The 22595-nt window shown below is 45.1% G+C and overlaps 1 protein-coding gene across 1 annotated transcript; it reads left to right on the top strand.

The window, feature by feature from the left end:
* The first annotated feature begins 840 nt into the window (after window positions 1-840).
* Window positions 841-5715, top strand: cdc45 (CDC45 cell division cycle 45 homolog (S. cerevisiae)). Its single transcript, XM_076099262.1, has 18 exons — window positions 841-1030; window positions 1175-1234; window positions 1676-1768; window positions 1900-2037; window positions 2210-2359; window positions 2446-2504; window positions 2596-2644; window positions 2835-2896; window positions 2998-3048; window positions 3174-3293; window positions 3426-3557; window positions 3648-3746; window positions 3849-4010; window positions 4162-4300; window positions 4388-4471; window positions 4599-4717; window positions 5092-5168; window positions 5404-5715. Exons 1-18 carry the CDS (start codon window positions 980-982, stop codon window positions 5466-5468), a joined length of 1710 nt encoding a protein of 569 aa, XP_075955377.1. The 5' UTR covers window positions 841-979; the 3' UTR covers window positions 5469-5715.
* The last annotated feature ends 16880 nt before the right edge of the window (window positions 5716-22595 follow it).

Genomic DNA, 22595 nt, shown 5'->3' with positions numbered 1-22595 from the left:
CACTGTCTTTTGCGTATTTTTTTCAGAAATGTGTGATGATTACAGGCACCTGTTTAGACACTATGAAACTTACTGTGGCAACTTTTTCATGTCATGTTTGTAAGTAAGCAGCAGCAATAGTTTTAACATGTAATGTGGCATTATTTCTTAGGGGAGTGGGGTTGCATTGGGGGAAGATGGAGTCCTCTGACTGTTGAGTTCCTTCAGCCCTCCCAATCAGGATAGTCCTGGAAGAAGTATTCCAATAGTTAAAAAAAGTAGAAATAGCAATACTACAGTGTAAAAGTACATTGAATTTTACTGAAGTTAAAGTACAAAAGTATTAGCAGCAAAATACACTTAAAGTATTTGAGTACTGAAAGTACTCATGCAGGATGGCCCATTTCAGAATCATACATATTAAATGACTTGATTATAATTAATGATGTATTCATATGTTCTTCACTTTATTGATGCAGCTGGTAAAGGTGGAGACAATTTTAGTTACTTTATATACTGATGTGTAGCTTACCCCATAATACTATGTCATAATTATAAGTTGATCTATGTTTTTGTATTATACAAAGTCAAACTAAAGCTGTCGGATAAATGTAGTGGAGTAAAAAGTACAATGTTTGAGCAGTATATAAAGTAGCACCACATTTGAAATACTTGAGTAAAGTACAAGATCGGGGTATACTGTCGCGGGAATCAGTACAAACTGCAGTTGGTTGAGTGTTTCTTTGACAGGTTTCTCGGTTTCTCCTCTTTGTTGACTTCATTTGGTGGGCGCGGCCTCGAACACGTTACTTTCCTCTCAGTGATTGGTTGGAATCTGACCTGGATGTGACGTGCAGATTTGGCGCCACATTTCCAACAAGGAACAGCAAAGAAAGCTCCGTGTCTGACAGCAACCCGAAAACATCCCGCTGTTCATGCCGGTTTAGCCTTATTGTACCCGGTCTGTCCTCATCTTAAAAGCTTTTTTTATCTTTTGAAAATGTTTATCACGGACATAAGGAAGGAATTTTATGAAGTTGTTGCCAACCAGGTGAGTTGTTGAAGGGCAACTGACTGAAACTTGAAACATGGAAGTATTGTTTGCGTTAACGTCACTCAGCGGACCTTATAGTCTGTTTGAGACGCAACGTATTTATATGATATAGTTTACCTTTAACTAAACGTTTGCTTTCAGAGAGTCGCACTCCTGGTGGCGTCAGACATCGACGCTCTCTGCGCCTGTAAGATTCTACAGGTAAGCTAACGTGCTAACTGTTAGCAAACATTAGCTCCTGCTACCTCTGTTCAGACTGATAACATAACATTACTGTTATCCCCTGAATTAAATGTATCATGTATCCTGCTGTATGAGTGACCACCGGTTTAGTATTTCATTTCACTTTATCAATAAGTAACGTTAGTAGTGTTTGGCTATTCTGTAGATTGTATCCCTTCATACATTTAGATTAAATTAAAAGTTATTTGTGACACTTTAGCAGCACTTCCTCGTATAATCTAGCGCTATGTTGTGTACAATAGCTGCACCTTGATTGGTTACATTTAAACTATGCATATTTCTGAGACCAAAGCAATGGCCGCACACATTAAATGTTGGTTTAGAAAAAAAGTTTATACTCTGCTGATATGAATTCGTAAATTATAGACTAACTGCTGAATGTTGTTGTCTCTTCACCAGGGGCTGTTCCACTGTGACCAGGTCCAGTACACACTGGTGCCAGTTACAGGCTGGCAGGACCTCAGCACGGCCTTCCTCGAACACAAAGAGCAGGTGAGCTCAAGTCAGACCTGAGCGTATGTGTGATTAAATGACAGAAGGATGAGCAAGGAAGAACCAAGGTTTTCCCCCAACTGTCACTTTAAACTGTTAAGTGTATAATCTTGGTGTTTCGTGTGTTGTAGTTTCGCTATTTTGTTCTCATCAACTGCGGGGCGAACGTTGACCTTCTGGAGACGCTGCAGCCGGATGATGACTCCGTCTTCTTCATCTGTGACACTCACCGGCCTGTAGATGTGGTCAATGTCTACAATGACTCCCAGGTGATGCATAATGATCAATTCAGCTCAAACAGCCGTTTGTCTTTATTAGCTTGTGCGGTGGCAAAGCACGTCCTCCCGTTTATCTTTTGTGAGCGATACAACAAAGGAAGGAAATCGTGCTCCCATGCTTCATGCTTACTCTTGTGGAAAACTCCCGTCATCTCATCCGCAGATCAAGCTGCTAATCAAACAGGACGATGACCTCGGCGTTCCTCCGTACGACGACATCTTTCGAGATGAAGATGACGAGGAAGGAGGAGACTCTGGAAATGAGAGTGACGAAGGCTCGGAGCCGTCTGGGAAACGGCGGAGATTTGATGAAGTGCGTATTTTGAATACGTCGCCGACATAAATCAGAAGAGTGTTGACGTGGCTCTAATGGTTGTGTGACTGCGTTTGTCGTTGCAGGGGGCAGTTGAGAGGAGAATCGACAGGCAGCGAGCGAAGAGGGAGTGGGAGGCACGGAGGTGAAGTGTTTTTAAGGAGGCGGAGTGGTGTTTGTCATATTATAGTCGTTACAATTTGTGAATTGACACTAATGTTTCACTCATTTCTCAGGCGGGAAATCTTGTTTGACTATGAGCAGTATGAATATCACGGGACCTCTGTGAGTAGACAGACGCTTTTTAAAATGTACTTTTTCATCCTTTTTAGAATCCTGGAAACCTTTTTAAATATCTCCGTACACAATTGAGAGTTCATTATGCTCAGCTGTATGTTGACTTGTGTTTTACATATCCTGTTATTATTCCTGAATACTGATGTTTTAATCGTGTGTTTCATGTGTCTTACGTCAGGCTGCGCTGATGTTTTTTGAGTTGGCGTGGGTATTGACCAAAGACACCAAGGACATGCTCTGGTAAGCTATGTCATTTTATTTTAAATGTAATACAAATTGTGAAGGCGCACTGGCCAGACTTTTAGATGTGGACTATCTTGTCTGTTTTTTTGTCTTTGCAGGTGGGCCGTCATTGGCCTGACAGACCAGTGGGTTCATGATAAAATCACACAGTAAGAATATATTTAATATTTCAAAACGCAGTTCTCCAAAACATCAATCGATTGTCCTTAGAATTTAATCACAAGATGCATTTGCTTTATGTGAATTATTCTTGTCCGCCTGGTTCCTTTTCTAGTATGAAGTATGTGACGGACATCGCCACCATGCAGCGTCACGTTTCCCGACACAACCACCGGAACGAGGACGAGGAGAACTCGCTCTCCATCGACTGTATGAGGATCTCCTTTGAATATGAGTATCCTTAATTAACCCGACATGTTGTCGGAGTGGATCTTTTATATTGTTTACCCTTTTTACGGTCAAGTGTCATAGTGGCAGAAATCACTATATTTCATTTTTTGTAGTTTTCCTTAACGCTCTTCTTCAGCCTCCGTCTCGCCCTCTACCAGCACTGGTCCCTGTATGAGAGCATCTGTAATTCCTGCTACACGTCGTGCAACTTCAAGCTGTGGACGTTAAATGGCCAAAAGAAGCTCCAGGAGTTCCTAGCTGACATGGGGTGAAGGGCCACTGCCTGGACGTCAGTACTTTTGTTTGTGAAGTAGAGCTGCCTCGCTTGTTTTAATGGCTGACATTTGCTTTTCAACAGGCTGCCTCTGAAGCAAGTGAGGCAGAAATTCAACTCCATGGACATGTCGATCAAAGAGAACCTGAGGGACGTCATTGAGGAGTCTTCCAATAAATATGGGTATGAATCCAGATGTTACCTGAAGACACTCTGAAGCATTTATTGACCGACAGCCTGAAATGATTAGTCTTTATTTTTATTTATTCCCCCCTCCTCCAACAGCATGAAGGACATCCGCATCCAGACATTTGGCGTTCACTTTGGCTTCAAGAACCGCTTCCTGGCCAGTGACATGGTGCATGCGACTGCTGCCTTGCTGGAGAGCACTGAGAAAGATGAGAGCGCCAGCGACAACTTCATCAAGGCTCTGGACTCTCTTTCCAGGTTTGTGGCAGCGTTTTGATAAAGACGACCAGAACGAGTGGTTTAAAGCTGTAAAAGTATCTAAATGTTTATAATCCGATTTTATATAAGAAGGGGGGGGGGGGGGGGAATACTTGTGTCAAATGAACTGTTGGTGTGTTTTTCCTCTTAGGAGCAACCTCGACCGTCTACACTCGGGCATTGACCTGGCTAAGAAGAAGCTGATGGCCATCCAGCAGACGGTCGCCAGCTGCATCTGCACCAACCTCATCGTGTCGCAGGGACCCTTCCTCTACTGCTACCTCATGGAGGTACGAGTGTCCGAATGATACGTCTGTAACGGCAGATCCGTGCTGCTCGGCTCAACACTTTTCCTCCTGCTGCTCTTTCACGTGCAGGGAACACCGGACGTGAAGCTCTTCTCTAAGCCCATGGCCTTGACTCTGCTCTGCAAGTACCTCCTGAAGGCTTTTGTCCATTCCGTGAGTATCTTACTGCCGTCGGCTGGATCGCACAGTGAAGGAAGAAGCTTTTATTCGTTCGCTCTGAAAAATGCACCGCTGTTGGCCTCACTCGTTGTGTTTTATTTTTATTTTTTTTGTGGCCTAGACGAGGAATAAGCGCTGCAAACTGCTTCCTCTCATCATGGCGGCTCCCAAGGACGTGGAGAAGGGCTCCGTCATTGTTGTGGGAATCCCGCCAGAGTCTGAGACATCTGACAAGAAGAAGTAAGACCTCACTTTTTCTTTTTTAAATATGTGGGATATGAGCAGAGCAAGGAATATTCTTAATAAATAATATCTGTCATAATCATTCATTTTTTGTGTAAAATATAACCCTGGAATCTGAGATTACTAATTAGTAAAATATTACATATCTGGTATAGTTTTTGCTATTCTGTTCCTGCTATGTAATGTGATGCTTTGGAGATAAAATAATACTTTTGTGTCACATCTTTTGCTGATTTATTCTGTTAATCGCAGAAACAATAGTTAAGGTTTCTGGCGATGCACTAATCATGTAATCGACTCACTTTGTGTTGCGTGCGGCTGAAATGCCTCGTTCCCTCAACTCTGCACCTTGTCTCCCTGTACTCTAACAGTTTCTTCGGTCGAGCGTTTGAGAAAGCCGCAGAGAGCACCAGCTCCAGAACTCTTCACGACAACTTCGACACCTCAAGTAAGACTGACATCTACTTTTCTCATGTGTTGTGTCCTGGTCCTCATTAAAGTCCTTACGAGTGGGGAGTTGTCCGTCTCTTCATCAGACACTAGGGGGCAGCCTCGTCTTCATTTCAAGCAGAGCTTCAGTTATCAGCGCTCATGTCACAAAGGAGATTTTTGTGATGTGCATTAGTTGACACTTGTTTCCTTCAGCATTCGTTCATTCTTGCCCGTGTTTTGTTTCTCTGCAGTAATTGAACTGAAGACGGAGGACCGGAGCAAGTTTCTGGACGCACTCATCACCCTCCTGTCGTGAGAGGGAACATGAGCCTGAGTCTGGGTTTGGGTCTTGAACAGAGTTGGTGTCGGGCATGTACGGTGCCACCCATAAGAGAACTTTCTCCATGATTTCAACGTGTCTATATTGTACAGTCTTTGTAAATGTGTGGAAGTCTTATTTTTGCTTTTAAATTCTTGTCACGTTTGTCTTTTTATTCCCGTCTGTATGTGAGTCGCTCGTCACATTTTAAACATGTTTAATAAATCTTAGTTAGTTACTTGAATGTTGTTTCTTGGAGTTTTTGAGACATGAGAGCTGTGAAATGTGGAAAATCTTTTTCTCTCGTTTCCTGTATAAATATGACTCGAGCTCTGCTTTTTAGATTCATATTGTTAGCAGGTGCTCTAATTATCTCTTTATACATGCCTTTTATAGTTGTGTTGTGTTTTTTTTGCTGGCCAGTCTCTGAATGAGTGATCCCATGTTCCACATGGATGACCTGTTTTACTTCACTGAGAGGCTTGCAGTGTGAGATTTTGGACAGAAGTTATAATGTCAAATACTCCAAATCATGTCCTTTTTGTCATTTCCTGTCTTCTATTTAGTCGCCTAAAAATTACAGTGCTAAAAGAGCAAAACTTAAATTTTGTAAGAAGGAACTATCAGGTGACAGTTTCTCCTGCCTGTCAGTAAAAGATGGCCTGGTGTGTGACGGGCTGACGGAGATAAAAAAATGTAAATGTAGAATTACTGAAGCATGTTTCTGAGATATTTAGTTTTTTTCTCCCGATACAGATTCTGATACCTCAACTCGTAGTCTCTCTTCCCCAAATAGAAAATCTGTAAACCTCATCAATTGGAATAATCATTGTATAAGTTGACATGAGAACAAGGATGTTTGTTTTCTAACAATATTGACAAAAAAAAACAACTGGTTGTCACGGTGTTATTCCCCTTATTCCCTCCTACGGTCAGGATCGGTGCATCCAACACTTACCAGCGCTGCTGCTTTGATATTTCAGTCGGTTATAACGGTCATTATAAAGAAGAAAAAAGAGAATCATACTGAAGAGGGTGGCAATGTATTAAAGCCAATAATCCTAAACCTGTATACCTTAAATATAAAAACGACAACATAGAAACACCTGTTTATTGTTTGTTGGTAATAATTTCCTCCAGACGGAAGTATTCCACAAGTAAAAACACTATTATAGGAAATGAGATTTCTTTTTTTGGATGGTCCCACTGAGCCACGTTAAGAAGCACCATTGTTGGTTTGTGGGCAAAAGGGACCTAATCTATTAGTCATAAGTGAGGTTGAACTTTCTCTCATGTCGTGAAAACAAAGATCTGGCAGTGAGTGTCCTCTGTTGGCAGTCACAGCGTGCGGCGGCAGAGGGCGATCCAAACCGATTACAGTCTTTTCATCTGGATCCAATCTCTTGTTTTGCTGACACGACTTGTGTATTTCCACGAAAATTAATAGTGTGTGTGTGTGTGTGTGAGAGAGACTCCGAGTGAAACTATTTTAGCTTTAATGAACTTAACTTCTTCTCCTGAGCTCAATCCGCTCATGTGGGGCAAAGGTGAGGGCCGCGGGCCCTGGCGCGCATGCGCACTGGAGAAAGTAGGGCCGGGAGCCTCCCAGTGGTGATTTAACCGTCGGTCCAGAGAGCGTCTGGAGTGCTGGAGCCTAAGCTCGCTCTCTGTGGGGTCATTAAGATCCTTATCACTCTTGGATCAGGATGCGATGGTGACCTTACAGAGCGGAGGGTGTTAGGGCGGGTTTTTTTACGGAAAAGTCCTGGACTGAGCGACAGCGGCGGGACTGAAACGTGCCGCGATCCGCGTCGAGCTGAGGCAAGGGGAGGTCGAGTTAGTTTGCCTCATCATCATCATCATCATCGTCATCACTTAATTGTGTATGAATGCCTGCGTCTCGTCGCTTCCTCTGAGTTTGAGAACTATTTACATCCATAATGATGCTGTTTACAGTCGCAGCAGCGTGATGTTATCCAGGAGAATTAATGCCCCCAACTGAAAGGAAGACCCATTTATATCATTAACGAGGGCGGAGAGGAGGGTTATTTTTAGAGACATGATTGCTGATAAACGTGTCTGTCTGCTCATCCCCTTTATCTCTTCTATTTTTAACTCTTTTTTTTTTTTTCTTTTTTTCTGCTACGGTTGTAATTTAAACATTTTAGTTAGACGAGAGAATCCCACTGCGAGCTGTTTTGGAGCTTTTGTTGCCATTTTTCAATTTTGAACATAACACTCAGCACTGCACAGTTCTGAAAAACTAATATAATATAAACAAATAATGATATCTACTCCGGTGTGGCAGATCATGGCAGGAAAGCAGAGTAAAGTGGGTACAAGATTACGGGATATTTATATTTGAAAAAGTTAAAGCAACTGATTGCAATAATACTTTTCACGAAAAAGGTTTTCTGTCAACTCCCAGTGACTTCAGGAACAACTGAGTCCAAGTTATACACAAAATAAACATGGGGCCTGTGGCATTAATACAATTGGTAAGTTAGCTGCCTTTTTATTTCTCAGAAACTTGCCAATTTCAAAAATAAATCGTAACTGTGACTATAGGATAACTGTCCATCAAACACTTCTACAAAAATAGATTTTTGGAAGTTACGAATCTATTTAAAGTCTTAGATAATCAGAACCTCGATTCAACATGATTTGATTGTTTTCCCCAACGCATGACCCAGTCCAAATATGTTCATGGTATCAGAGAGCAGGCTATGGTGTCGGAGGGGCTTCTCTCTGAGAGCCCAGCACAGTGCTGACTGCCAAATACTGGATCGAGGGAGGCCAAACTCCTGGATTAACTCTTCAAAAGAGTCCAGTATGTTCTGGAGCTTTTGATCATATTATATGATCTTCATCAGCTGATGGAATCGCAATGTTGTGGATGTTAAAGTCAAGCACTTTTGAGGCTTTTGTGTTGGCTAAAACTCTGAGGTTCAAAGTTCATGAAGCTGCAGTAGAGAACAGGGTCCCTTCAGTTAGGGGCGTTCTAAGCATATAAACCAACACGGGTGAGAAATCCTTAAACGGGGGCGATGTAACTTTTGCTAAAAAGTGACCACTGTGGCCATAAGTCGCAAAATACATCGTACAACTTGGCACGATGTATTCACTTTTCGCGATGAGACCACTGGAGTGTCGATCTGTGACACGTTCAAACGTATGGCAGCAGCACAAATACAGTGGAGTCTGGAGATTGTTTTCTCAAATGCAGTTTCTGAGGTCAAGAGTGAACTTTGAACCTCGTGTTTTAGTTTTCCTCAGTGTCGCGCTGTGTTTCTACAAGTCCTCTCTTTGACTGAACGACTGCTGATTTCAACCGGACTCTTACCTGGCCAGTGAGCACAGACGTAGCATCGGTCGGTCGGTCGGTCGGTGTTCCAGTGAGGAGATCCACCTGTTCTTCAGCCCATCATTTGGTCTTCTCTCCTCAGCCATCAATCACTTTGCTCTCCATACCCCCCCCCCCACCACCACCCTTTTGGCACCTCTGGTGAAGTGGGGCCGCTGGCCTTTCCGCCGCTCTGCATTGGAGGAATGTGGCATGCAACAGGCCCAACACACACACACACACACACATTGAGGGAAACATACCCCCCCATACAGCCGACGTGTAGATGTGCAGAGCGGCATTTCTGAAGGCCTCCCACTCAAACGGGCGCGTTGCTTTTTGCTCCTCAGGGGTGAGCTGCTGAGTGGAGCTCTCGGGGATGTTTGTGGGAAGTAATGATGCAGTATGTTGTGGCTTATATGATTATTTTTGCAGTATTTTACCATATTATCCATATGCAACTACCACTCTGAGCTTTGATATTGTACATACATACATGGCTAGATGCCACTTGTCATACATATTGATCTGTATGAAACCGGCATAAAAACCTGTTGCGTTTAGTTTAGGGTAAGATGAAGTTAATTATAATATTCTTTCACACAGGCTGCAGCAGTCTTCATATGACAACCGTTGTTATATAGTTGCAACTTGCAACGCAGCTTAATACTTGCGATTTTGTCCTTGCATAATATAACTATTCACATAAATCTGACAATTCCCATAACACAATAAATTCCCTTTTTGTTGTCTTATATAGGGGATACGTGATTTTTTTTCTCCTTTTACAGCACACATAAATCTTTAAATATATGTATATATATATATATTATATATATAGAGTATATACTGGATATCATCGTCATCATTTTTGATAGCATAGATGAGTAAAAGTTACTGTATGTCACTGAACCTTTCATAAACCGTCCCTTTCAAAATCACTTCAATTTACCCAAATCAAAATATTGGAAAGCCGATACTGGATTGTTAAGATGGATGTTTATATTTGAGAGTTACATAAATCACCCCTGAAGTGCTGCACACTGTTCCTTTAAAAAGTGAGCACAGACAAACTTTCCTCCCTCAGCAGATGATGAATGTAAAAACAGCCCTCTAGTGTCACAATCTGCTCACACGTCATTTTACACTGTGAAGCTCAAACACTGAAGTAACAAAAAGCAAAACACACTTTAAATGTGTCATAAGGGAAACATGTTTTTAACAATCTAAAAATAAACTCATTAGTTTTGTTTCTAAATGACCTAAAACCTTTGACATATTTGTTCTAAAACTCAAAATCTCTGCTTGTTCAACAATAACAGAGTTTAGCAACTAGTGTGTTTTTATATTATCAAACATTATTATATTAAGCTTGACAATTTGCTTAGATGTTTGCCGCCATTACAACTTGTTGCCGTTGGTGACAAAGACACAGTGTCCTTTATTGAAATCAACTGTCGCTGAAGTTGAATTATTTTCACCCTGCGAGTATAAAATCTGTGGACGGTTCAGTTTATCTCTTAGCTGGAGTTTTGTAATATGTCCTGTGAAATAAGAATTACTCCGAATTGCTCCACTTCCTTTTTTCCTCTCTCATCCTTCTCCAACAGTCTCAACTATTTTCATCCTGCCCCTCTCGTGCGTCTCTAACAATCCCAGATTCCAGATAGGATTATTTTTTCCGGACAGCCGGAGACAAAGACCTACAGCTGACTGTCTCCCTGTCATGCTGTGAGAGGATGCTCACACACACACACACATATATACGCTCACACACAGGCTCAGTATATGTAAACTAACATTTCTCTGAAATCCGCCACGTTTAGAACCAGTAAAAACATCTCCACTTCCGACCTGCTGCTGCTGCTAGCTTCATGTCAGCCTGTCGGCCCACAGAGGCCCTTAATGATCCCTAACCCCCTGTGACCTTTAACCCCTCATGACCTCTCACAGTTGGGGTGTTGTGCCCCGAATTGCTCTCCTCTCTTCCATTGTTTCAAAGTGCTTTCATGCAAAAGAGATTAGCATTGCCTGGAAAAATCGCATGAATTTGACACTTGTTGATGTTGACGGAATTCTGTGGTTGAATCGGCTTAATTCCGACATGCCGCAAGTCCACTGAAAGCTGTTGTGAAGGTGTCAATGCCAATACATAATAATACCATCTGAAATACATACTTATATCATTTATTGGTCTTTTTATTCTACTGCTCTGCCAGCTCATGATTGAGACTCTTGAAAATGCAAAGCCTGTAATCTCTATGGATTTTTCTGACCCACGTAGACTGTTTTTGAATTTCTTAGGGGGGAGAGGGGATCTTTAGGTGGAGATAGCAGGACAACAGTAGATGCCACATAAGCCACATACATCCTCTGAAAGCTGTGAACCTTTGTTTGTTTTTACCACTTCTCTAAAGATCTCTTTATATTACCACATTAAGACACCAAGACCTCGAGGATCACCAAAGAAAAAGTCATTCTGTGATTTGGTATCAAAAACCTTTGACATTTGGAGATTTTTGCAAGAATTTCATTTTTTGACAATTGAAAGGCGAGCACTTCTTTTTTTGGAAACTTTTTCTCAGAAACCCCCTCATTGTCAATGTACATAGAGAAGCAATACATCCTCTGAAGGCCCTAGGTCTGTAGTTTGTGGTTGTAAAGTTCCATGAGGCTGTGATTATCCTAGAGGTCACAACAGGTGACAGTGACTTCAAGTTGAATGCTACTATTGGGACTAACTTCGTCACACAGGAATACAATTGGGCTCATTGGATCCACAAGAGTCTTTTGCAATTCCAAGAAATATTCAAATATGAATGCAAGGGATTATCTAAAGTGGGCACGTCAATAAAGAAGACACGCGTTGGTACCCATAGAGCCCATATTTATTAACATATCTTGAGGTGAGAGGTCAAGGGACCCCTTCCAAAATCACCACGCCAGTTTTCCCTCGCTAAAATTTTGCCTGACTTTGGGGTGCTATTTGGCCCCATTTACTACAAGCTAGCATGACACGATTGATTGATTGGTTGGTACGATGGATTCCTTTGGTCGCGTAGTTTCATACGATCCCAGTATCTTCACTCTTTAAGTCTGAGCTGTCAGACAGCCTCTTAAAGACAGTAATGCCACATTCCCATGGGCCTCAGAGGGATACTGTGCCACCTTTCATATATGTTTTATTTTAAATACTGGTACATAAATTATGACCAAATGATGGTTTATGGATCAGTGATAATCCATTGTAATCCATAAATGTTGAGGGGCCAGGCTGTGACATGTACATCCAGACAGCAATCGACGAATAAAAACAAAAAGAGAGACGCACTCATTGTGAGTCCCAGAAGTCTTCCACTAGCTGCTAGCTTGTCTGCTGTTAGTGCTAACAATAGTGTGGGGGGGGGGGGGGGGGGGGGGGCGTTGGCTTAAGAGAGAGGCCTGAACAACACGTTCTCATTCCAACTCGTCACATACTGGCGCTTGGTCAGACCCTTTGGCGCCACTTTCTGACACCCACTTTCTGGGTAGCCCAGCGCACGGTCGCAGTAAACGCAGTGGGCAACGTTGGGAATTCAAACAAAAACACTTACTGAGGTTTTAGGCAACAAAATCACTTAGTTAGGTTCAGGAAAAATAACATCCTGGTTGGGCTTAAAATTAGTACGTAAACGAAGTAAAGCCAACACAACGTAATATAAGTGCTGAAAACACGTCACAAACATCGATAAAGTAACTTTAAGGTAACTCAACAACGCGAACGCCGGTCTCCTGGCCGAAAGTCCGATGTTGCTTTGACCTCCCCCCTATCACGGAGTATTTTCTCTGCGCGTCTAATAATGAGGCAGATTGGTTTACATTGTAGTTACTTGAAAGACCTGAGCGTCTTATACAGTAGACCCCAAAGGGTCTCGTGTGCGTTGGTATCAGATGCCGAGGGGCTTGACAAAACGTCGGTATTTGACGACCTGGGAATGACAACTGGTTGTCAGTGTTGCCGACTTGACAACTTTCTCGCTAGAGACTTTAGTGACTTTTTCGAGCTAGTGCTGTGAGCTACTTTCATTGGAAAAGAATTGGCCAAACTGAGCTGGGTTTTTGGTTGGATAATTTTTTGTAATCTAGTGTAGTCTGACTAGTTTCTCAACATTACCAAGCCCAACATTAAGTGAAGTAATGCCCTTAGTTGATGTTTAACTTGGCTTGAATATATCAAAGAGAATCCCTCACATAGACCGCCTGGAAGTTCCATTATTACTGACTTATTATTGATATTTTACAATCCTTAATCATTATATTAAGGCTTACAACCTGCTGGCAGTCCAAATTTGTTTGTGTGATCCTGATGCATTTACCATTTATATCAATAAAGTCATTATTGCCACTTATAAAAATCCTGTGCAAATAATAGTCATTTAATGGCTGGATTAACGCGCTCCGTGACCCCAATAACTAGCTGTTCCTGTCTGTTCCTGTGTAAACTATCCCCGTACTTCTGGAGCATTGCATTGCTCCATGTTTGCTTTAAGGTAATTTGAGCAAACACATTATGTTGGTTCATATTGTGCTTTCCATATTCAAAAAACAAAATGACAGTTAATGATTTTAACATAAACTTACTGCCACATATGGGGCTTTTAGGGTCAGGGTTAAGTTGAGTTTGTTTATGCGTAAATATGTTTTGCACAGATTGCTTTTTATTCCACAGTGGGGGAAAACCTGAGCTGGTGTGTTGCTCAAATTTAATTTAAGCTTACACAGACACTGGGATGGCAGGGAGAAAGAGGCGAAGGAGGCCAGGCTGAAAACACAACAGCTTCATTCTGCAGCCGGGTGACTTTCCTTTCACTCTCAGCGGTAGGTGGCTCAGTCATGCTGGACTCCCTTTAGTGGACGACATGCACTGCAACTTTCATTCTTGAAAAATACACTGCGGTCCCATGCACAAAGACAGAGAAAAAGAAAAAAAACCTTTAACGTGGGTTTGCTGTAAATGTGACTGTTTCCACATTTCATGTGTTGACTCCTGAGAAGAACAAGCAAGAGTTTTCCTGCAAGATGCAATTAGTGTGGAAACAATACACTTAGTACAAATCCTGTGTGTGTGTGTGTGTTTTTTAGACAGGCTGTTAGTTTGCTTAGCCACTGATTGCCGTATCCTATGTTAATATGGGACTTCAAATAACCAACCCTATTCCTTTTGTGTATTTTTATCTTGTATATTGTTTGTTATCGTTATTGTTGTTCGCTGCTGCTGGCTGAAGGCTACCAAACGGAATTTCATTGTATCACTACAATGGCAATAAAAACCTCTTTATCTTTATCTTAAAGCAACACCACCTGTGCCACTGTGATTGGTGTATAAACACTGGTGTTAGAGGAGGTTTTTTTTTTTTTTCGTCCTGACTGACATCACATACATTTTTGGCAAACCATGCCAAATCAGAAATGTCTCCTGATCCCACCCAGACATTCCTCTCATGCTGCCAGGCCTCCTCTTCATCTCAGCAGAGGGCTGTCATTCACCTCTTTGTGTGTGTGCGTCTGTGTGTGTGTGTGTGTGTGTGTGTGTGTGCGTGAGACTATCTATTTGAAATTGCCTCCCGATGATGATGTACTGTATGGAAACATGATCTCACTCAGTCAGGCATGAAAGGAGGTGAAACTCCCTGTTTTTGACTACTCCTCTCTCATATTTCTGAGATAAAACCTTCACAGCGCACACTATTTATCACTCTCTTGATAAAACACTTGTCTGTTACTGTAAAACTGTTGTTGGCCTGTCTCACGTTACACATCAATACGGATTCTGTGAAGTTTTGGGGAGGTACGATTGAATATTTGGCAGAATTCATCTATAAATAATAAGGTTATGTTAGGGTGTTCAAGTGTGATCCTACAGCTGTAGCAATATTAGTGACCTTACTATTTGGTTTAAATCTTGAGGTAGCTTTGAAGCTGCAATAACTGATTTCTTAGGTCATTTGGGGATCGAGGAAACCAACACGTTGACATATATGAATTGGATATGACGAACTTGTTAGCAAACACTTTCACATCCGGCAGATACTGTACATAGTGTTATCATTCATTTGAACCTACTTAACTCCACTTTAAAAAAATAACGTGTGTAAAGCACTTAAGATATATTTGATGTTCCTCATTCCCTCACGAAAATGCCTTTATTCTGATGTGAAATGGTTATTCACATGTGATAAAAGAATAAAAAGGTGATATGTATTTTGCATGTTGTTTATGTCCTAACTACGTATCTCCAGGTATGTCCACTAAACATCCCTGTTTTCAGTTCGTGACATTTTAAAATTATTCATTTGGTTTAATAAGTAAGAGAATTTTCTCAAGCATTAAAGGGGACAAATCTTGCTCATTTTCAGGTTCATGAAAAAAAACACATTTTCCTCACACTGTCTGTCTGACAATACCTGTATTCTCCCTCCGTCTTAAACGCTCTGTTTTGGCGCCTTTCTCTTTAAGGCACCCTCTTGAAAAAACGGCAAGTGCGCTCTGATGGGTTGCGAAAAATATATGTGCAAAGGCAGTTTTCAAGCTGTGTGCAGATACTCAGATTGGGGGGGACAAATCTGATTGGCTTGTTGAATCACATATTTTCTGATCTAGAAAAAATTGACTGGGAATCATTTCATAATCCTACTGATGAAAAAGATGTGACCAAGTTACATACATAATTCTCTCGTACCTGTGTGTGTGTGTGTGTGTGTGTGTGTGTGTGTGTGTGTGTGTGTGTGTGTGTGTGTGTTTGGGAGTGCTTTAACCACCACACTTTACAAACTCCCCTCCTCTCCCACACCCTCCATGTTCTTTCCTGTTTCCTGTTCCGCTGTCCGCTGCACAGGAAGCCTGGTCGTGCTACTGGGCCGCAACAAAAACTTGTGAGTCACCGAGCCATAAACTTTGCGGACATACAGGAGAAAAGGAACGTGGTGGTGTTTTTGTCTGATCTACATCTCTTACCTCTTACATTGTTTCTCAAACAAACGGCTCATGGGGTCTTTAACTCTGTATACAAAGCCACTTTTTGTCCATGTTTAACCACCTGCTGACTCTTGGCTTCGCTATCTGTGACTAAGCTCCATCCAGCTGGGACGTCTGCAGACTGTATGCACCTGCAGTCAGTCATTAATGACACTGATCCAGTCACCGTTATAATGACCAACTGCTACATTTGTGGTTGTTTTGAAGAATCTATGTGATTAAATGAAATTCAAAGTTCAAATTGGCCAACTTTCCATTAGCAGACTGTGTAGCTGCTTCTTTGCTGGTGTGACGAGCTCGATGGGTTAAGGGTTGTGACCCCTCCATCAAAGGCGGGGGATTCTGCTTCGATGAGATCATGCCTGGTCGGTCGAGGGGAGTGACTTTCGACCCACCCGACCTAAGGCCAGATTCAGAGCTGAAAGTTCACGTCATGAGAAAGGACTCCCCGGCCCAACCTCCCAAAAAACATGCACAATGCTCACTGGCTGCAGCAGAAATCTGAAACCAGCATTGCAACACCCTCTTCTGACATGACATGACCTTAACCGAGTTGCCCCCGCTCCGTCGGGCTCAGGGAGGTTCAAGTTTAAAGGTCAAAGGGGTTCTATGAATCCTCTCTGAGATATCAGCGACTTTTATTTCTCATTCATGTTTTCCTCGCTTCGACCAGAAGAAATGTTTGTGTATCTAATGTGCGACATTTTACGGCAACACTGGAACACATCACAATGAAACAAATGTGTTTCTGCTGTCACAGCTCTTTTTTTTTCGGTGACCATTACGGGCTTCAAGTAAATCCCATCATCTTCTAGACTGCTGTGCACTATAGTGTGTGTGTGTGTGTGTGTGTGTGTCCATGCTTGCAGGAATGTCTGCTGGCCAGGCCTTTTATTAGGCTCATCCATACCACCACATTATAGGCTTCCGTAACCAGGCAACTGCAGGTTCTGGCTGGTTACCATGGCGAGCGCCCATTGAGTGACGTCGCAGGCCCTATTTGCCTCTCTCCTCATTGGAATGAGGGCCCTTTTTTAAAGGTGGTGCCCCACCCCCACCCTTCTACCACCCCCAACTCTCCACACACACATACACTCACTTAACCCCTTACTCACACACACCCCCCTCACCCCAAACACACCCTGCGCTTCATCACCCCTCTGTGTGGTGACTAGAGGAGTGGAACTAACAATCCCACAAAAACATCTCAGTGAGGCGGACCAGACTGGACCTTCCAGGGAGTGTCTGTGTAGAAAAACCCATACAGACCCCAAAGTAGGAACGCCTACTGCAGCCCTCGGAGACAAAATCACATACTCACAATATTCTTAATGACATCACCCTGTGTAGTCGTTTCAACAATAGGTTAAAAATGGTATCATCTCTCAGTTGACTCCAGCATGAAAGTATACAAGTAATTTTTTTTCACGACCAGTTACTCTGTCAATTGTATTCTCAATTCATCGATTGTTTGCTTGTGTCAGATGCTGAAGCCCAGGTTAACATATTTTAATTATTTTGTTCAAGCAATTGTCCAAAACCCAACGATATGCAGTTCAATATTAAATAAGACTGATTCACATTTTAGAAGCTGGAATAAGTACATTTTGTCACGGGGCATGATGAGGACTCAAACGCAGACAGTCAGGTGTAGTGAAAAAAAGGTTTTTAATCAACCAAAAACAAAACAGGGAATCCAGGGACAAGACAAAAGACGAGGGGGGAAAATCCGGCAGGAAAAGGCAGAACAGGCAGACTGGAAAACCGGGAACAGGACGAGCAAAACGGGCGGGTTGGACGGAAAACAAACACAATGATCTGGCAGTGAGTGAGTGAAAGACAGGGGTTTAAATAGTGAACTAGGCAGAGTGAACAGGTGAGACTAATGAGCTGATGAGGTGAGTGTGACTGGCAGGTGCACTGAATGAACCGATTAGGTGAGTGAGGAGCTACAGAAAGAAACAAAGACACAGAACACACAGGGCAAAGCCTGATCGTGACAGTACCCCCCCTCCAAGGGACGGATTCCAGACGTCCAAAAGAAAAACAAAAAACAAAAACATCGGAACTCTAGGGACGGAACTCTAGGGACTGGGGGTCCGGGGGTCGGAACTCTAGGGACTGGGGGTCGGCACTCTAGAGACTGGGGGTCGGCACTCTAGAGACTGGGGGTCGGCACTCTAGAGACTGGGGGTCGGCACTCTAGAGACTGGGGGTCGGCACTCTAGAGACTGGGGGTCGGCACTCTAGAGACTGGGGGTCGGCACTCTAGAGACTGGGGGTCGGCACTCTAGAGACTGGGAACCAGGAGGGGAACTGCACTCTAGAGACTGGGAACCAGGAGGGGAACTGCACTCGAGAGACTGGGAACCAGGAGGGGAACTGCACTCGAGAGACGGGGAACCAGGAGGGGAACTGCACTCGAGAGACGGGGAACCAGGAGGGGAACTGCACTCGAGAGACGGGGAACCAGGAGGGGAACTGCACTCGAGAGACGGGGAACCAGGAGGGGAACTGCACTCGAGAGACGGGGAACCAGGAGGGGAACTGCACTCGAGAGACGGGGAACCAGGAGGGGAACTGCACTCGAGAGACGGGGAACCAGGAGGGGAACTGCACTCGAGAGACGGGGAACCAGGAGGGGAACTGCACTCGAGAGACGGGGAACCGGGCTCCAGGGGCTGGAGATCAGACGGGGAACCGGGCTCCAGGGGCTGGAGATCAGACGGGGAACCGGGCTCCAGGGGCTGGAGATCAGACGGGGAACAGGGCTCCAGGGGCTGGAGATCAGACGGGGAACAGGGCTCCAGGGGCTGGAGATCAGACGGGGAACAGGGCTCCAGGGGCTGGAGATCAGACGGGGAACAGGGCTCCAGGGGCTGGAGATCAGACGGGGAACAGGGCTCCAGGGGCTGGAGATCAGACGGGGAACAGGGCTCCAGGGGCTGGAGATCAGACGGGGAACAGGGCTCCAGGGGCTGGAGATCAGACGGGGAACAGGGCTCCAGGGGCTGGAGATCAGACGGGGAACAGGGCTCCAGGGGCTGGAGATCAGACGGGGAACAGGGCTCCAGGGGCTGGAGATCAGACGGGGAACAGGGCTCCAGGGGCTGGAGATCAGACGGGGAACAGGGCTCCAGGGGCTGGAGATCAGACGGGGAACAGGGCTCCAGGGGCTGGAGATCAGACGGGGAACAGGGCTCCAGGGGCTGGAGATCAGACGGGGAACAGGGCTCCAGGGGCTGGAGATCAGACGGGGAACAGGGCTCCAGGGGCTGGAGATCAGACGGGGAACAGGGCTCCAGGGGCTGGAGATCAGACGGGGAACAGGGCTCCAGGGGCTGGAGATCAGACGGGGAACAGGGCTCCAGGGGCTGGAGATCAGACGGGGAACAGGGCTCCAGGGGCTGGAGATCAGACGGGGAACAGGGCTCCGGGCAACCGGAGTCCATAGACTGGGGCTCAGGGGGATAGACTGATGACCCAGCGGGGTAAAGGGCTGGAGGTTGTTGCAGCGCGGAGGCGGCAGCGGCCGGGACTGGAGGTCGCTGCGGTTCGGCGGCGGCCGGGACTGGAGGTCGCTGCGGTTCGGAGACGGCGGCGGCCGGGACTGGAGGTCGCTGCGGTTCGGAGACGGCGGCGGCCGGGACTGGAGGTCGCTGCGGTTCGGAGACGGCGGCGGCCGGGACTGGAGGTCGCTGCGGTTCGGAGACGGCGGCGGCCGGGACTGGAGGTCGCTGCGGTTCGGCGGCGGCCGGGACTGGAGGTCGCTGCGGTTCGGCGTCGGCCGGGACTGGAGGTCGCTGCGGTTCGGCGGCGGCCGGGACTGGAGGTCGCTGCGGTTCGGCGGCGGCCGGGACTGGCGGTCGCTGCGGTTCGGCGGCGGCCGGGACTGGAGGTCGCTGCGGTTCGGAAACGGCGGCGGCCGGGACTGGAGGTCGCTGCGGTTCGGAGACGGCGGCGGCCGGGACTGGAGGTCGCTGCGGTTCGGCGGCGGCCCGGACTGGAGGTCGCTGCGGTTCGGAGACGGCGGCGGCCCGGAGGTCGCTGCGGTTCGGAGACGGCGGCGGCCCGGACTGGAGGTCGCTGCGGTTCGGAGACGGCGGCGGCCCGGACTGGGGATAGCTGCTGCTCCGAGGCGACAGCTGGAGTCGGCTGGATCGCCGACCGGACACAGGGAGCTGGAGTCGGTCGAACCGCCGACCTGACACGGGGAGCTGGAGTCGGCTGCGGCCCAGCGGGAGCGGGGAATAACTGCGGCCCAGCGGGAGAGGGAGTCTGGCCCTTCCTCTGCCTCTGTCTCCTTCGAGGTTTGACCGGGATGTCCATTAGGTCACGGTCTGCCTTCTGGACACTTCGAGGTCCTCCAAAGGCCAGACGGGTTCCCATGAATTGTTCATACCAGTCAGGAAGGCGACACTCCATACTGTGGTCTGCTGAGTCCATCTTGGGCCAGATCATTCTGTCACGGGGCATGATGAGGACTCAAACGCAGACAGTCAGGTGTTGTGAAAAAAAGGTTTTTAATCAACCAAAAACAAAACAGGGAATCCAGGGACAAGACAAAAGACGAGGGGGGAAAATCCGGCAGGAAAAGGCAGAACAGGCAGACTGGAAAACCGGGAACAGGACGAGCAAAACGGGCGGGTTGGACGGAAAACAAACACAATGATCTGGCAGTGAGTGAGTGAAAGACAGAGGTTTAAATAGTGAACTAGGCAGAGTGAACAGGTGAGACTAATGAGTTGATGAGGTGAGTGTGACTGGCAGGTGCACTGAATGAACTGATTAGGTGAGTGAGGAGCTACAGAAAGAAACAAAGACACAGAACACACAGGGCAAAGCCTGATCGTGACACATTTTTGCCATTTTTTCCCCTATAAAATGGCTTCAAGGATTCATTTTTTGTTGATGAAATTGATTAATCCACTATCTATAAATGTGCAATCATTTTGTTTATGATTATGATATGATTTGACAAAACAATCCCAACTCAAGCCTTATGACACTTTTCCCCCCCAGACCTTTCATCCAAAATCACATGGTCATCAGCGCGTGCACGGCTCATTTGAATTCCACGACTACAAAAAGCTTGTAAGAGGAACTTGAGTTGTGATTGTTTCGTCAAACTATTTCCAAGGTCGAGAAGGAACTTTCATTTTTTTAACTATTTGGCCAAAACCCATGAGAAGACCTAAAAGTGCTGAAATCACAACAGTTGAGTTTAACAGTGTCAACTGATCCATCTCCATGACAACTGAGCAAACCCCATCCGTTGAGGAAGACTGTGTGAGTTGGTTGAAAGCTCTGGACACTATTGCATGAGTATTTGTTGGGAATGAGAGGCATATTCTCTGGTAAATAATACAGTGAGCCAGTAGTATAAAACCTATTGAGCATTGGTTGCATTTGAGGTTCTGTTGTGAAGTCACACACTCCCCCGGCTGTAATCAGACTTCCTGCATGTTTTCATCCTTTAAGAGGGCATATGACCTGCTAAGATTCTTAAGTGACCAGCAAAACAAGTAAACTGCTGTAATCCAGTCACAGTGTTAAATCAGAGGACTGTTACTGGAAGACTGAAATATCTTGTGGTTTTTTTTTCCTATTGATTTTCCATTGATGTTGTATACTGCTTTTATCTCAATATTGTAAATGACCGCTCAGTGTATATGCTAAACGCGGTGCCCATGAAGCAGTGGATAAACTAATTGCTTCAAGAGTGATGGCGTGTAATCTTTTGTGGTGGAGCCCGCATGCATCCATCCTGGCACCGCCCTGATAGAGGGAGATGGGCAGCTGCGACGGCGGATGAATGAAGTGACTCGCGGGAAGACGATTCCATGCAGGAACTTTCTCCACGATTTGAACGCCTTTCATTGACTGCATGCGGGTTTGGGGGGGTGTGTGGGGTCTGAAGGGGGGAGGTTGTGGAGTATTGTGAGTTGAACAGCAGAGCCCCACTCTGGCTGAATGGACATTGTCATCTGGATTTCTATGGCTAACCAAAATACTTTCTCCCGCCGTGGGGGTTTATGGATCCACGGTGGGAACGGCACGCATTACGCACAGCCGCGCGAGGGCTCTACGCAGCCGTCTGCGGACCATCACAACTCAAGAACACACTTTAACCGGAAGATTTCAAGACAATATATTCAGTTTAATCTTAATAAAATGACACAATGTTGCATCTTCATATACACGAATAGTGAATCATTACATCAAAGTTTAACAAACAAAACAGAAAACAAGAAGTTTATTCGGAAGATTTATGAAAAAAACAAAAAACGTCCTGCAGTGACAGTGTTGCAATAATAAAAAAAAACGTCGCAGGTGCTCAGTGCAGCCGGATAGCGGACTGTAATAACATTTCATGTTGTGACCCACAGATCCCACACTCTCCCCGAATCTACAGGTCCAACATGATAGACTGCAAAACCTCACAGTCACCGCCATCAAGTTCTGAAACAACACAAAAAGCCTGGCCGAGATTCATTGGGACGCACTTTTCCTCCTCGTTCTTTATTGCTGTTAGACATTGTTGGAGTCCTCAACATGTCGGCGTATAGTTCCACTCGAGGAAATGGGTATTTGAATGTGTGGGAGTGCAATCATTCTCGGTTACTGTACAAGTTTGTGCTGACAATGCACATCAAGGCAAAAAAAGAAGAAGAATGTATATATTCGATGGCAAGAGCTCCTCTAGACAAGAAAAACTTTGCAGTTACAGCGGTAAACAAGTCAAAACACTAATAATGTCTAAGATA

Source organism: Anarhichas minor, unplaced genomic scaffold, assembly GCF_050575085.1.
Source record: "Anarhichas minor isolate MPS153535 unplaced genomic scaffold, ASM5057508v1 ptg000025l, whole genome shotgun sequence".
Classification (NCBI taxonomy): Eukaryota; Metazoa; Chordata; class Actinopteri; order Perciformes; family Anarhichadidae; genus Anarhichas; species Anarhichas minor.
Note: the sequence above shows the minus strand (reverse complement) of the source record. Positions and strands in the feature narration are given on the sequence as shown.

Excerpts from the sequence above, each read along its gene's own strand:
- cdc45 (XM_076099262.1), top strand. The coding sequence starts at position 980 with ATGTTTATCACGGACATAAGGAAGGAATTTTATGAAGTTGTTGCCAAC. Across the intron at positions 4,011-4,161 it reads GCTCTGGACTCTCTTTCCAG|GAGCAACCTCGACCGTCTAC; the intron begins GTTTGTGGCAGC and ends TTTTCCTCTTAG. Across the intron at positions 4,718-5,091 it reads GAGACATCTGACAAGAAGAA|TTTCTTCGGTCGAGCGTTTG; the intron begins GTAAGACCTCAC and ends GTACTCTAACAG.